General features: G+C 38.0%; 1 protein-coding gene across 9 annotated transcripts in view; it reads right to left on the bottom strand.

The window, feature by feature from the left end:
- Positions 1 to 16,704, bottom strand: part of RUNX2 (RUNX family transcription factor 2) — a 248,287-nt gene that overhangs the window by 70,095 nt on the left and 161,488 nt on the right. For 3 of the 9 annotated variants that reach the window (XM_087919389.1, XM_026707831.2, XM_026707834.2), the window contains one exon: positions 396 to 5,270. The exons of the other annotated variants lie outside the window; for them this stretch is intronic. In XM_087919389.1, coding sequence (XP_087775515.1) covers positions 4,792 to 5,270 — 479 coding nt within the window. In that variant the 3' untranslated portion in view covers positions 396 to 4,791. Of the gene's footprint in view, positions 1 to 395; positions 5,271 to 16,704 lie in introns of those variants that run through there. 9 annotated transcript variants of the gene reach the window in all.

Below are 16,704 nucleotides of genomic sequence, written 5' to 3'. Positions count from 1 at the left end.
ATACTATATAGATATTATTTGAGAGAATGGTTATCTTCTACTGCTTATGCTTTCTTTCTACTTTTTCCTCCACAGCAACAGTGTTGAATACCTCAAATCCTGCTCCCCCCTTTCTGCTTTTTTCATTTATTTAAGTAAGCTCTTATTTTGATACAGATAATGTTAGATGTACACCATTAACCAGGGACCCTTGGAGTTTCATATAACCATGCTTAAGATGAGGCGTGTGCTGTTTTAAAATAGCAGTTTCTATCCTGCAGAAGTTAAAGGAGCTGTCAATATGCAGTTTGGTATTTCAAAATACTCTGGCTCCAGTGAGCTCTAGACTATTTACAAATATGAAAGAGATAATTATGGAGATGCAGCACAAGACAAAGAAGCAAGGAACAACCATAACAAAAAAGCCACTTTATTGAAAATGAGATTCAAACCTCAAAATTAATATTACAATCATGAGAGAATGCCAAACAAATTCAATTTACAGTTGCAACATACAATACACACAGTCCCTTTGAAGATAAAGTAAACCCTTCCCTTCCACAATCGCTGTCTGCGGCACAAAAAAAAAAAGAATGTGTTTGTAGAATCTGTGCATGGAAAGCAATTCTTGGACAACAGCAATTGGGGAAAAATGAAAGAAATTAAAGCTTGTATTTACAGGAAATGCTACAAATATTTTGCTTCAGCAGAAATTCAAGACTGGTAAAACATATTTAAGCAAAAAATACTGTGGAATATTGCTTAGTGTACCTAGGAAACAAAACGTACTGTAAAATATGATTTCTGGCTGATCTATTTAAAATATTGCAACAAACATAAATGGCTAAATGACAGGTCAAACATACTGAAATGAAATGTTATCATAGAAATAAAGCTCTTAGAAAACAGTATTTCCTTTGGTTTATATTTTATTTATGTTTAAATTATTGCTTTTGTTCATGGCTTTTTTCTCAAGAGTCCGGATGCATGACTTCACCAGGACTGAAATGGAGGCTCCAGCAAGAAAGGAGGGAAAACTTATCTGGCTAACTTGACAGTGCAAAAATCTCTCCTTGATGAAGCCTGGCGAGAAGGGAGGAGATAATGACCAGCAAATCCATGCCCAGGGACTGCTAGCTTAGAGTCAGATTCAATGGACCACCTTCCTAGATGCTGTGACAAGTAGTTTTTCATGGGCTAGTGCCTATTTTGCACCAATAAATTTTGGATTCACCATGCCCAAGTTTACAGGTGAATTCTGTGTTTTATCCAAGGGTGAAGACTTTAAAAAAATTTATCTGTAAATGCTTGTACCGACTCTGTAAAAATGTCTGCATAAGCATTTTAACCCTATAAACTGGACCAACTTTTTCTCTAGACTTGAGATTCTAACTACAGCCCATCGTGCTAATGTCATCCCATTTTCCTTTCCTGGATCAAAAGAAAATGAATTTGAAAAGAGAACTTTAGCTTATTTTTCTCTTGATGCCATCAAAGCATTAGGTATCTCCCAAGATGGATAAAGATGTTTCCAACTGAGAGCTTTTTAAGGCACACTTAAAACATGAAAGACACTAAAGAAGGGCCTTGTGCTTATAACAAAGGTGCTTATGACTCTCTTATTATTATTCTTGGTTACTCTGAACTGTAAAGCAAACCATTTCATTGCTGTGGTCAACAGTAGAAGAGCATGAACTGGACATGTTTTGGGGCAAGCAAAACTGCACACCTGAGCAATCTGGAGTTTTAATCCCAAATGATCCCAAAATATGTTATAGAAACATTACTGAAGCTACAGAACAGAATATAAAAAATGATCCATGCTGGATTAAATCCAGGAATATAAAGCAGTATTGAAATTGTACAAGAATGTCTTTCTTTCTTCCTTCCTTTCTTTTTAAATGTATTTGGGTTGCTGCCTGCAGCCCCTGTAGCAACAACAAAAAATCCCTACAAAATTATTTAAGATGCATATAGTATATCTTTTAAAAGGCCTTCTCAGCAATAAAAATAATGTACAAATATAGTACCTTTTATTAAATACACAACAGCATTTGCACTGGCAATTCATGTCCTTATTTTGGTTTCTTTAATCAACAATATTCCAAACAACTTGAAATGTGTAACCAGACACTAGCTTTTTTAAGTGCTGCTGAAATGAACATACTTATCTTACAGATAAAAATCAATGGACAAGGGTATGCTTCAAGCTACCGCAAACAATAAATAGGATCAATAGCAACTTCCATCTTTGGAAGAAAATTACACATCAGGGAAGTCTCTCCTATTTATAAAAAAAGGGGACTTGATCGTTAACCTTTAGAAGGCCAATAATTTTTCCTAAGGAGCAAATGAATTATATTAATTTGTCAAGGATAATTCATGGGGATGTAGAATCATTCTTTGGGCTGTCTTAGCTATCAGCTGCCACTAAAATTGCCCAGTTTTCTTATTGACTAGGTGTTCAAAAAGTACATATAACTTTCATTAATTTCAGCAGCATCACAATCCATGGAAAAGACTATTGCGCATAGCTCAAGCTAAAGACAGCGCAAAGGAGATCAAAATAGAGACTAGAAAGACAATGTATTTCAAGGTGATACCTTCTTTTAAAGGGCTCCTGTACTCCCTACCTTTCATTCACATCCTCACATCCTGTTTCATTTGGGCTTATGCACAAAGCTACAGGTTGCTGGATTTCGTGTAAAGTGCCAAATGAGCTTTTTTATCTACCATGAGTCTAAATAAGAATTCTCAAAGACTACAGAATAATTGGAGACTCAGACACTTACTTTCCAAGGAACTAATTTGGCTTGCTTACCAGCAAAAAAAAAAAAAGATAAATGGTAAATGTTGGATGGTTGATTTTAAGAGCTTCGGAAATATTCATGTCTTTCAATTAGAAAAGCGGAGCCTGACTTTACGAAAACATTGTCTTCTATTAATCAGCCTTCAGCTAATATATGTTGCCAGATACTGGAGCAGCATTGAACTGCAGAGGGCCTCTGCAGCGATTCACATGTGTTTATTCCACTCTAATACAATGCATTGTAACATAATGTATAGTGCCTGAAAAATTAATTTAAGAGTTCTTAAACTGAAAGCTACTGATTCCAGGTAAACGGATGAATTATGAACTGACTCACATCTTGGGGAATCTTCCTTGCGCCAAGGCAGGGCTGTTTTACTGTTTCCCAAATGCAGATTGAAAAACACGGGGAAACATTTGAATTTCACCAGATGAAGCTGGCTGGGATTAAGACAAAGGTATGTTTGAAATGCATGTGTGGGAGAGAGGGGATGTCTCTTCTGCTTGACAGGAAACCCTGCTACTAAAGGCCCTAATCTTGAGGGACATTGCTTTGCAGTGCAGAGGGCAACCTGGGGAAGGGCAAAGACGAAAGGCCCTGTGTTAAGAGCAGAAGTGTCCAGATGGATTTTTAGATCCCACCTCCGGGAGGGATTGTAGACTAATGTATTCAAAATAATGCCTGTTCAATCTGTTTCCAGTTAATTTTTACCGGGTTAAAAAAAGACAACCCAATATTCATTTACAATTAAAGCAGTACCTCCTTCATAAATTAAGCCAATGTATGATTATACCTGAATTCTTTAGAGATGGAAGCATTTAATTATTATTATTACTATTTTTTTTTTAAAAAAATACATATTGCAGAAAGTTTATACTGGAACTGCTTTTCAGAGTTCATGCATGGTCTGATATTTGGTACCAGTCAAAGGTTGCCACAATTTAAAAACAACAGACATTTTTAGAGACCGAAGTCAACATATCATTACATTATAAAAAACCTTAAAGGGACCAAACATTATTAAATAATTATAAATATTTCTTTAAAATTATATGACAATTCATTTTTTGCATATAACCTCAATTTTGTACACATTTATAACTTAATAAAATAAAACAAGATAGCCACACACACATACTATTGATACTGTTTTGGTTTGAGTACGATATATTGCCATTCTTTTTTTTTTTCCTTGCATAAGAAATTAGAATTTGGTTTTTTTGTTCTCTTTTGTTTTGTTTTGTATGGGGGACATTTTTCCCCAATATTTTTTTTTGGTTAACTTGACTAAGGCAAAGGTAATCACAAAAATGTATAACACAAAACAAACAAGTTTGTCTTGGTACCTTATGGGGTGCTATTTCAGCAAAAGTAGAAGAAGAAAGCCAAGTACTTCAAAAGTTTTCTCTTTCATCAGAGGCAAGGCTTTGATAAGATGGCTGAGGAGTTTCTGTAAGCTGAAGATATTCTGGTATAAATGGAAGCTTTTTTTTTTTTCTGTGTGCACAAACACACGGAGTGAATTATACTGTGCATGCATGAGGGTCCTAGAGATTGTATGACTGCAACCGTACCTGAAGTTCAAGATGCTTCTGTTTATTTGAACAACAAATAAAGCACAGGCGTTGTCTTGGCAGGAGTCCATGTCTCCTCTCTTGGCAAAAGAACTCGCTTTTTTTTTTAAAGGAGTCTAGACAGAATGGGCATCTTTTGGGGCTGGATCATTATATTTTAAAATATAAAACTGAGATAACATTCCCAGGAGGAAAACAAACTGTGCTTTGATCCACATTGACTGGAATTATGATATGGAAAGTCAGTCTCATGTCATATGCATATAATTAGCTGTTAACATCCCAGCTACTCAGTTGCACATATCAACAGAATCTATTTCAAAAACAAAAACAAAAAACCAAAAACCAGGCACTTTATAATCAGCGGACAATCGTTTTTTATTGGTTTGCTTTCTGTCTGATAGATTTTATGCCCCGCAGAGAAAATTTCAGTAAGGCCTCCAGACAGACTCATCCATTCTGCCACTAGAATTCAAGACTGTTGGGGAGCTGCTGTGGCTTCCATCAGCCTCCACACCATCATTCTGGGTAGGCAAGTTAGGGTTTAATAATGTGCTGCCGTTGGATGTGGTGGTACAGGGAGGAAGCATTCTGGAGGGGGAACGGTCTCCCCCCGGCACCATGGGGAACTGGTATGATCCTGATGATGTGCCATAGTAGAGATATGGAGTACTGCTGGTCTGGAATGGTCCACTTTGGTTTTGGGAAGAGCCTGGATAAGGTGGCGGTAAGTAGGTGTGGTAATGAGTGGTGGCTGACATACCCAATGACATGCCTGAAGTGACTGGCGGTGTATAAGTGAAGGTGGCTGGATAGTGCATTCGTGGGTTGGAGAAGCGGCTCTCAGTGAGGGATGAAATGCTTGTAAACTGCCTGGGATCTGAAAATGGGCTCAGCTCTGAAGCACCTAAAAATTGCAACAAAAGATGGGGGAAAAATTCTGTAAATATCCAGTTCTTTCTTAAGCGCGATGATAGAATGTAAATAAGGAGGAGAAAAAACAAACCCACTTTTTCCCACCCCCACAAAAACAGCAAATCATTCTACATTAAAAAAAACCCTGCAAGGAATAGTGCCTGACATCAACAGGGGTCATAGCTCTCTGCATTCAAAGGCTGCTTGCTAGTCTGTTAAGATCATGTCTGCATCCACTGCATGCTCGTATTTACACCTCTCACTGTTACAGGATTTGAAGGGGGACTTATCAATGAAAGCTGTCAATTTGACACATTCACTAGTAGCAACTAGCCTTTTTCTCAGCTGCCTCACAGTTGTTGTGTTTTAACATGCTTTTAGTGGTGATGGAGAACCACTGGCCCTCAAATCTCCTGAAATCGAACTTACATACTCCTCACCAATGAACTCGCTGACTGGAGCTCCCGGGAGCTATAGTTTAACACCACTAGAGGAACCCAAGAACTCTCTGCCTGCCTTGCTTTCCATGCAGTGACTTTCATATACACACACTTAGGCAGAAGACTACATATGGCATTTTTGTGCTTGCCTTGAAGAATATGAAGCTTATCCAAATTGATTTATGTACTGGAAGTGAAGCAAAGATGGCTGGAAACATGTCCCTTCACTTGAAATCAGTGGCTAAAAGTCAAATTTAGAGGATATAGATTATATTCAGAAAATATGGCCATAAGGGGGAAAGTCATGAAAAATAGCAATATTTATAAATACAATGTACTAAATACAATGTACTAAAATCATGTGTTGTTGGACTGTTGCCTATGCACTGACTGGGGATAAAGGGCCATGAGCTATGATACTGTGTTCTCCTACTTTCATTCACTCACACTTTCATTTCCATGCTTATTTATATATTTCTTTATATAACTGTCTATAATGGTTACACAGCTTAGTTTAAGATTTTAAAATCGGGATCTGAATCTGTATATAAAATTGGAAGCACTTTATAAAAGTGAAAATACCTAGCGGACTTAAAGATGTTAAGAGGGTGAAGGCTGAAGCATTAATAAGCAAGAGCAGACTAAGGGAAGGGAACATTTGACATTTCTTTTTTCCTTACTACCTTTTAAAGAATGGCAATACTATTTCTGCTCTGGCCTGATATTGGGGTGGGGTGAGGAACAAAAGGACAGGATAGGTGGACATATTAAATGCAGGTGCAATACATACAAACTTAGCAAACAGTACCTACAGTAAAAGCTTAGAGTGGAATTAAAAATCTGGTAACTGAAATAAATTGTTCTTAAACTCTAAGTCAAATGGTACTATTGGAAGACTTTTAGAGTAAGGTCAGAGTTTGTTCTCCAAACTTGTGGATTGGCTTCTGAACATCTCATTACCAGGCTAGATAATAACTTCAGCAGAATTTAGGGGAAACCAAGCTCAGAGAACGAACCCTTGCTGTCATCCTATACCCGAGCTACCATTATTGCAAAACTTTTAGAATAAATTGCTTCAATTTACCTATTGTGTAAATTGCCAATGACCTACTCAGGTGTCGGTTAAAAAATCTTTCTCAAAATCATTGCCAAAGACTATTGTAGTATATTTAACGCGGGTTTACAGGTACACTTTTCACTTAAATCTACATTTGATAATGGTTAGTTAAGAAATGTCATCTAGACAAGTTTCTTACTCCATGGCCTGTGTCCTGATTATTAGCTTCTTCACCCAGCAGTGACTGTCTCTGTTTATGCAGAGGATACCAGCTGCCGAACCACCCTCTCATGTGAAAATATGGCCTTGCATCTCATTCTCTCTCCTTTGGGAGGAAATGAATACTTTTTAAGGAGGAGACGGATACATTTATATCTCAGCTGCATTAATTGGTGGTGGATTTATTCATGTCCACTAACAAACTAGGGACCCTGAATGTGGTTCCCTTTTTTCCCTGCTTACAGTTTATAACCTTAGCCAAGCCCGTTGCCTCCTTCCAGCGTTCTGCTTCTAAACTGGCCATCCAAATACCTTTTAGCAGCTTAAAAGCTGTACACCAGCAACACCACCATATGCGGGCAAGGCCAGTATTGAAAAACATAGCAGCCACCCATCATTCACCATGCCTGATTGAACAAATTCTCCTTGGCAATGTCAAAAGAGCTTTAAAGACTGGAGCCAAGAGAAATATTAAGGGGACGGGCTTGATAGAGTTGTGGGGAGGGGTGGGATTCACAATTTTTAACAACCGGTTCTGTGGACGTGGCTAGGTGGGCATGGCAATGTGACTGGGTGGGCGTGGCTTCGTAGTTGGTTTTTTTTGCAGCACCTCCACCCACCCTGGTGCCTCGTTTTGCATCCTGGGCCTCAGGGAAGCCTCCTGGGTGAAGCAGTAAGACAGCAAGTGGGATCCTGCCGCAGCTGATCATTGGAACAGCTGATCATTGGGAGGGGGAAAAATACCTTAAGGAGTGACTGGGCGGGGGAGAACACCATCAGCGATGTTGCACATGCATGATAAGGACTGACTGGGAAGGGAGGGACGGAGCCAGCCACGGGCACGATTTGCTGGTTCTCCAAATTGTGCAGAATCATAATAACTGGTTCTATGGAACCGGTCTGAACCGGTAGAATCCCACCCCTGGTTGGGGATACACATTGCCCTTTATTTTGTATATACATGAGCTACCCTTGCTGCATGAAGACATTTCCTCTCACTGGCAATATTCTTCCAAGTGAAGGTATAACCTTACTTTCCAAATAGCCAGTTCACTGTATTAAGGTTTTGTTGTTCATCCTCCAAAAATGACTGCGATGGTGGCAGAAAAGTAGAAGGAGATATACCACAATGAGAACAGCAGTCAAACATATTTTCATATATGGTGAACAAAACTTGTGCCATTTGAAGTTTTTTAAAAAGATTTTTTTAAAAACCTTTCCAGTGGCACAATAGAGTTTCTCTCTCTCTCTCTTTTAAACTGCTGCTCCAGAGGAGTGCCATATTTCATAGGGGAAACAGTTGGAAAAGGAACAACTAAGACTCTTCGTTACAAAAATGGGGGTTCAGGCCTGGATCTGGGCCATGTTTGTTAACTTTGGAGTAAAGAATAAGTAGGAAAGAAACTGCATGCCATGTTATTAATCTAACAAGTACATTCTAATATTTTTAGAAAATCCCTTGATATGCATTTCTAGTTTCCTTTTCCTTGTGTCTGTTACTAATCCGTGACTTGTAGCTTTTACAGCAAAGGCCCTTCTGAGCAGGCACACATTTCTTTTTCCTTCATTCCTGCCTACTGAACAACAGCCAGAGGCAATACCACCCAGAAACAAAGTTGTTATTTTAGAATCATACCATCTTGCGTCCCTATTCATAGTGGGGAAAGGGACTAATATTTATTGAGAAATTTAATGTTGCTATATAATTTCCACAGATGCAGAAAAGATTAATTATGATCCTTTTTTGCCTACGTTAGAAAAATTGTGAAATTACTAATGTAAGCATGGAAAAGAATTCCTCTTTTTTGTATGTGTGGAAATATATAGGTATATAGTATCTATAACTCAATGGAAGAACACATTTTACAGGCAGAAAGTCATACATGGTGTCTCTGGAAGATGCTGGTCTGGAGCTTTTGCTGAGCAGAAACCATGGCTGATCAAGAACAAACATGACTAGCTAAGTGGACAAAATATACTACCTTCTATAAAGCAGCTTTTTACATTCATGACCTTACATATTGCACTCTTTTCTCCAGTGATGAAGTTTCAGAGTGAATGCCAACTCTCGTATAGCCAAAATCGCACAATCTACAATTGCATGCTCAAAGAAAAATTAGAAGATTTCACAGAAGGAACTCAAAAAACAAAAATATTGATGGGGGAAAGAGTCAAAGCTTTCTTCCAAATAAAATGACAATTGCAGTGGAAACTTTTTTTCCCATAGAGTAGCAGCTGGGTGGTGAGGCATTTTCAATTGAGGAATCTGAGTTATGGGGTGGTGGTGGACTCTTTTCTGTCTATAAACTGTGACCCTATCCAAATTTGCTCCCCTCCTAATCGTAATGAAGAGAGAGAAAATTATACTAGAAACTTTGAAGAACCAGTCAAGAGAAAAATGGTTCCAAAATGAAAGAAGGAACTCAAAGATGTAAAAAACGCACAGAGAACTAACTGCATGGTCTGGAAAACAAAAGAGAAAACATAGGATTTTTACTGTAGCCAGAATATGCACCACTTATTTAATCAAATAGCTTTCTGATTTAGTTTTTAGTGTGACACTTTTTTAAAAAAATGCTAATGTGGTACTAGTTCCTATTTCACAATACTGCCATTTGGAAAGCTCCAAGGCTGAGAAGGGTAGTTTATTATTGTTTTGCAGGGTAGTTTGTGCCAATACTACTGAGGCTCTGTATAGTTTACACCGTTATGCAGTTATTCGCATATGGTTTGCAAACGGTGCTTCATAGTGTGTTTCTCTGTCTACAACAGTTTAAATGTCCTGAGAAAAGGTGCAACTGGTTTAAAGTGTTGCAGATAAATCTGAAGCATTGCAGACAATAATCCATAATACTAGACACATTTGCTACAAAGTAAATCCCACTTGAACTAACTGAAAGTCATTTCTAAGAGTCATAGAAAATTGTATTAACAGATTACTATTGCCAATTGACCCAAAGAGAATTGTATAGATCCTCACTGCAAAGTTGTTCATTATAAATGATGTCAACATTAGGGCTAAGGCTAATCTAGGTTCCCAGAGAAATAAATCCAATCTGTTTTGCAAGTTGAAGTTAAGATCATTCTATCTAGATCCTGACAGTTTAAAAACTTGTGGACTTCAACTCCCAGAATTCCTCCTCCAGTCATGTTAGCTCAGGAATTCTGGGAGTTGAAGTCCACAACTCTTAAACTTGCCAAGTTTGAAGACCCTTGATCTAGATTGTCCTCCCCAAACTTCTTTCAAAACCATTTTACTTGCAGAAGCTTCAGTCATCATTGATTAGAAACTGTGGCAGAATAATCTTCAGAGCAGCAGAATCCCTGCAGCTGCTACTATGGTAAACAATAAAATCTTCCAACTAGCCATAATGTGAATAATCACACATCTAGTGTGATGTTAAAAATGCCAAGATGTATTGCCTAAATAATCTTCAGAACAGTTAATGAGAGAGTGTTTCAAGAGAACAAAGTCTACTATGTAGGATTCTGAGGACAGAAACAGCTACCACAGCTACAGCTACTCAGAAGAAAGTTCTGCTGAATTCAGTGGGATTTAGTGCCAGGTATAGGTTGACAGAACAGCAACTGTACTTAATTTAGATGAAATCATTGGGGCTAATCGCTTCATGTTTAGAATTTGGGTACCAGATTTAATAAATAAGTAACTTCTAATAAACTAATGTAACAATTGCTTAAGTCAATTCAGGCTGAGAGACAGCAGCCAAACAAATGCTTCTGGAGATGCACATAATTCATGGCTGGCTGTAGCAATTGTGAGTGACCCAAAAATCTCTCTAGGGCTAAAATATTATACAAATATATCAGGGAATAAATCCTATTCAGTTCACTGGAGCTCACATCTCAATAGACATGTACTGGTGTGCAGCATAAAATGTTTGGCAACATAATATTCATATGAGGTCCTGAAATTATTTATCAAAACTAAACTTTGAGAGAAAGATGCACAAGAAAGCTTTCATGGAAATATTGGAAACAAAGATAAAATATTTTTATCCATACTTCTTTTCTAGAGCAATCATAATTTTTATTGTCAAGTTACACAATCAAATATTTAAGAAAATATAATATTTTACACAACTATTAAAATAATTTGGTCACTCAGTGGAGGTTAACATATTTGGAGCAAGCACTGGAAATTAGACAACCTGTATTTGCTGCTCAAATTGTTATTTCATAACCAGCCACAGAATCCTATACCTACTGACAAATTCATCCTATCTCTATACAGGTAGTCCTCAAATTACAACAAATCATATAGTGACCATTCAAAGTTATAACATCATTTAAAAAGGCGACTTATGATCATTTTTCAGACTTACGACCATTGTAGCATCCCCCATGGTCATGTGATCAAAATTCAGACAGTTGGAAACCGACTCATATTTATGATGGTTGCAGTGTCCCCAGATCATGGGATCACTTTTTCTGAACTTCTAACCAGCAAAGTCCCTGGAGAAACCGCATTCAGTGTGACTAACATAACAACTGCAACGATTCGCTTAACAACTGTGGCATAGAAGATTGTAAAATGGGATGAACTCAACAAATGTCTCACTTAGCAACATAAAATTTGGGCCCAATTGTGGTTGTAAGTCGAGGACTAACTATACACACATAAAAGTGCAGAATTGGAGTGCTTATGGTCATTATGATAGGAAAGCTCACTAAACTGCAGGCACGTCACTTTTTCCTTCTGAAGAAAAAAAAAAGTAGAACAGACTAATCCATACACTTAAAACAAAAGTTAGTTTTTGAGCTTAATGCTCCTTTTTTCCTCTAGCAGCAAGTCTCAGACAGTTGCACACCAAAAAGATTGTAACCCAAATACCACTGGAAAATACTAGGTAAATATCAGCATTTTTAGATGATCCAAATAAAAGAAAAAGGTGGGAGCTCTAATGGGACATTTACTTCCCGAAACAATGTGCTAAAAACACAGACAAAAGATGCAGTTTGCTGTGTGCCAGTGTCTTAAACTTTCAAATAGGATGGTAAGGTAGGAGGCTAAATGGAGCAACATCTATTGCCACATTTTAGCACACATCTCCCTTTATGTTTCATTATTCTTGTCTCTTTTTTATCCCTCCTACCACAAAGTCTATCAGTCTCTCATGACACTTAAAAAAAAACAAAAACCCAACCCTCTTCTCCCTTCCCCATTTCCTTCCTGCTTACGTGTCAGAGATTGTGGTTAGGTTACGCTAAAACCCTTGGTGTTTTCACTGCAAACAGTCCTTTTATATACATTTATAGAGTTGATCTTCATATTAATAGTAACTATATTACTCACCCCAAACATGTGTTTTGCACCTAATCGTCCTTGTCTTATGACTAATCTTACGTGCTTATATTTATCAAATGCACTGAAACAGATTAATCTGGGATCATTCACAGTGTTTTGATAGTATCATTTCCAAGAAGTTTCACAGCATACATCAAATTTCCCATTCCTGCTAGTCTGTATACTATAGAGGAAAAAACGGAAACCTGCATTTCAAATCACCTATTTTTTCTTCCAATCCAGTGTAAATGGTTCAACAAGTCTCATATTATTACAGTATTCCAACTGTTTCAATCTAAACATGGACTTCGGTAGTTTGATTAATAACAAAAAATCATTTCAGATTATACATACTGCAAATAAATTTGCAGCAAATTTGTTAAAAGAAAGAGGGAGAGGGGGAAGCCACAGAGGTTGCCATGTATGTTTATATCTATGTATGAATATTGAATTAAGTTTCCAAATATAAATAAACTGGAATTGCAAAATCAAGATAGTTATTTTTATATAGATGCAAAGCTCATCCACCTAAGCTCATCCATCCAGATAAGTTCACCCACCTAAACAATACATAAAACAATTAAACACACAAATAGATGGCTAACTAGAATAATAATCTTTGTTGTGCTCCAAAATTAGAGCAGAATCTCCAATGATGAAGGTTAGTATTCTACTTGTTCCAATGAACTCTAAGGCTCTAGTCCATCTACTGATATTCTCAGTAAGCATTCCACATAGATTTCTGTATTTCCCACTTTCCTTGCCTTAAGTAGGTGTTACTAGCCCACTTGGTTATTCTCAGAAAACTAAGCAAGATTGAATCTGATTAATACTTAGACAGAAGACCACCGAGAAACCCTAGAGCCATGATGGCGAACCTATGGCAGGTGGCACGCAGAGCCATTTGTGCCGGCATGCAAGCTGCTGGCAAACTTACCTCACTGCGCATGCGCGCCTCACACCTGATTTTTTACTTGTTTGAGGCCTTTTTTGGCCTCCCAAAGACTTGAGGAAGGCTTCTGTGTGAAAGCGCGTGCACAATTTTTGCACAGGAGCCCAAAAAGGTTAGCTACCACTGCACTAGAGCTATAGGCTGGAAAGTTAAAAAAAAAACTTAAAAGAAGACAGTGGCAAACTCCTTCCACTGCTGCCAAGAAAACCATATATGCATCTTATTGAAGCCACCAGAAGTTGAGTTTGACTCAAATTGTTTTAAATATTCTCTTTTGCTCACAGCAAAATCTGAGAGGCATAAGAAGCTGAACAGGGAATAAAACTCTGTGACTAGAATAAGTTTTGGTCCTAATAGTCCCACAACATTTCTAAATATATACATCAGTGAGTTTATTATTAGGAAAGTGCTGGGATAATCCTCTTAATTGGACCAGCATGTACAGTCATTTCCCATTGGAGATGCTGAAACATGACTTTTATGCCAGAGTCTTCAAAAGAAGATGATTCCGAAAAACTTGCAGCAGCCACTGTGCCGCTGCCTCTCCAGTTTGCCTGCCCAGAATCGGTTTAGTCATTTTCAAGCAAGGGAAAGCAAAGGCAGAGATTGTGTGTTTCAGTGCCTTCAAAGATTGAGGCGCCTATGGTCAGAATTTATGGAAATCCCCTGAAACTTGGAGTGTGTTGGCTTGAAATCTACAGATGCCTTTCCTCTTTAGAATCGCAACCAGCACTGCTACTGCTTTCCTGAGTCTGATCAGCCTGGGGGATTACCGCATTATCTGTCACAGAAGGGGTCTCCGCTCCTGCACGCCAATAAGACATTGCGTATATCTTGTTTGATTCAGTTTCAGTCTTGTTAGCCTCATCTACCTGAGCCAACTGTGGCTGAGAACCAACATAAGCTGGATATCATTAACCCACTATAACCCCAAAGTTCCAGATTTTACCCATGTCGTATTTGGGAGAACCATAAGTAAAAATATGCATTCTGCACTAAAATGAGAACACGCATGCTTTCCTTGCATGCACATCATTCCTTGCACATCTGTCAGTTTCCACAGAGTCTGTTAAAATGATTTTGGAGCTCACGATTTTCATAAATCGTGTGACACATAGATACGTTCTGACCACACTCCACCCTTGAAATGAAGACCAACCACTTCTAATTATTGAAAGTATAACTCTGCAGCGCAGCAAGAAAGATTTGAAATAAACAGACTATTTCAAGAGTCTGCTTTTTAATAAAAATCCTTAACTGAGAAATATTTACTCAACATATAACCCATGATTCTAATTGCACTGGCAGATCAAGAAATGTTCCACACATACTTAAAACAGGAATCTATGGTAGGTAGGTAGGCTTTCTTCATTTGCAATGTTATTCCAGGGTATAAACTCCACATTATCTAATTTGTATACCAAAGTAACACAAAATTTTGCCTTCAAAATGTTTTATTGCTTTAATGTTTTTTCCTGGAGACTAAAATTGGTGACAGCATATTACAGGAGCTGTAAGAAATTAATGGTAGCACTAGTCGTGGTACTATGTAAACATATATTGTTATAGATATGCCAATGGAAATTGCTTAATATGTCCAATTCCTCTTGCTATTTCCTGTAGTTAGTGCCAAAAGAAATATGGCCCAAACAGTCCATTACGAGGAGGTAGCAAGATATACAGGGGAACGTTGACATTTCAAAACTAAAAATAATTTTTAAAACACCCCCACAATGTCCCCAGAATAAAGCTCACAAAACAACCCAATGGAGCAAAGCGAGCTTAGTAGCTATGTAAAGTGGAATATTAGAAAAATGGTGCAGGAGGAAAGAGAATCGTACAATGGACCCAAGATCTGGATTCTTGTGTTAGACTAGAACTCTTAAAAAGGAAAGTTCTCACTAAAAGTGGTGATTCACCACATTTTGTTGTATTGTTTAATATTGCTAATGCTTTCTTCAGAACTGCCTGTACTACATATTGTAATGATTGCCAAGTAGAGTTAAACACATTTTGGGACTAAAGAAAAAAAAAACAGATTGAAAACTATAATTTCATTTATTAACAGATTTGGCTTTTAATGTCCATCTGTGACATCTTTCAGAACTAGATCAAGGAATGGCCAGGGCATTCCTAACTCTGTGGAAGCTAAGTAGCTGCTTTTGTTTTATTCTCGACAACAAAGGCTAATCCAGAGACTCTGACAGGTCAGATACGGCACATGATATTCAGAGGTGGTATTCAGCAGGTTCTGACCAGTTATGGCGAACTGGTATCTGAAATTTTGAGTAGTTCAGAGAACCGGCAAATACCACCTCTGACTGGCCCCACCCTCATCTATTCTCTGCTTCCCGAGTCCCAACTGATCGGCTGGGTCTTCTTTGGTTGCCCTGCACAGGAGAACGGAGCTGGAAAGCAGGTTAATGGGGTGGGGAGGGAATGGGATTTTGAAGAAACCTTCCCCCAGGAGTGGGGAGGGAATGGAGATTTTACGGTATCCTCCCCCATCATGCTCACCAAGCCACGCCCACAGAACCGGTAGTAAAAAAATTTGAATCCCACCACTGATGATATTTATTAACAAGAACTTCAACCTTGTGCATTTTGTTTTTGTTTTTAAATCTTATTAATTCTTCTTTACCACCCAGGGTCAACTTTGATGAGATGGGCGGCTATATAAATTTGATTCATAAAATAATAAATAAACATGTAAAAAAGGATGCTCCAAACAAGTGGAAAAATGAGATAATCTGTAATGATTGGAAATTGGGTAGGGGAACGGAGATCAGCCTCCAATTTTCAGCCTCCAATTTTGGACTGCTGTTGCCAGAGGCTGAACAACAAATGAAACAACAACAGAAGTGCTCTTTAGGAAGCTGTTTCCACTGGAATGACTCACAAGAATTATTCTAGGCCAGAAATTCCTCAGATCAGGTCCTTTCTTAGCTGGTCATGTCTTCTCTAAAGATTATGGGGTGCCCCTTGAACACCCCCAAAACATGGGAATGTTGCCTGGACTGCTGAATTAATAGAAACACAAACACTTATTCCTCAGTTCTATCTTTTTACACTTAAATATTTATCTCTCATGCATGGACATGTATATATAAATATGGGCCTCAACCCATCACTTGGTACCCCATGTACTCTTCTTGGGCAAAAAAAAGGCTCACCCTCTTGCCAAAATCAAACATGTTTAAATAGCAGAAAGTTTCAGTTCAGCTTCCTCTAAGCCCTTCCCCCATCTCATGAGTACTAAGCAATTTTCTTGACTAATAACTTCACCAGAATTCCATTATGATTTAGAAGACACATGGATGGAACATAATGAGCCTGCTATGCACATTTAATATGAAGATACTGAGTGGATAAATCCTGCCAGACCCAAAAGTAAGGAAAAATAGGTTACTTCATGTTGTTTTTTCAAAAGAATACCCACTCTGCCAATTTCTG

The sequence above is a fragment of the Pseudonaja textilis genome, chromosome 1, assembly GCF_049901715.1.
Source record: "Pseudonaja textilis isolate UNSWEBS1 chromosome 1, rPseTex1.2, whole genome shotgun sequence".
In the NCBI taxonomy this organism is placed as follows: Eukaryota; Metazoa; Chordata; class Lepidosauria; order Squamata; family Elapidae; genus Pseudonaja; species Pseudonaja textilis.
This window is presented reverse-complemented; position numbering and strand designations above follow the sequence as displayed.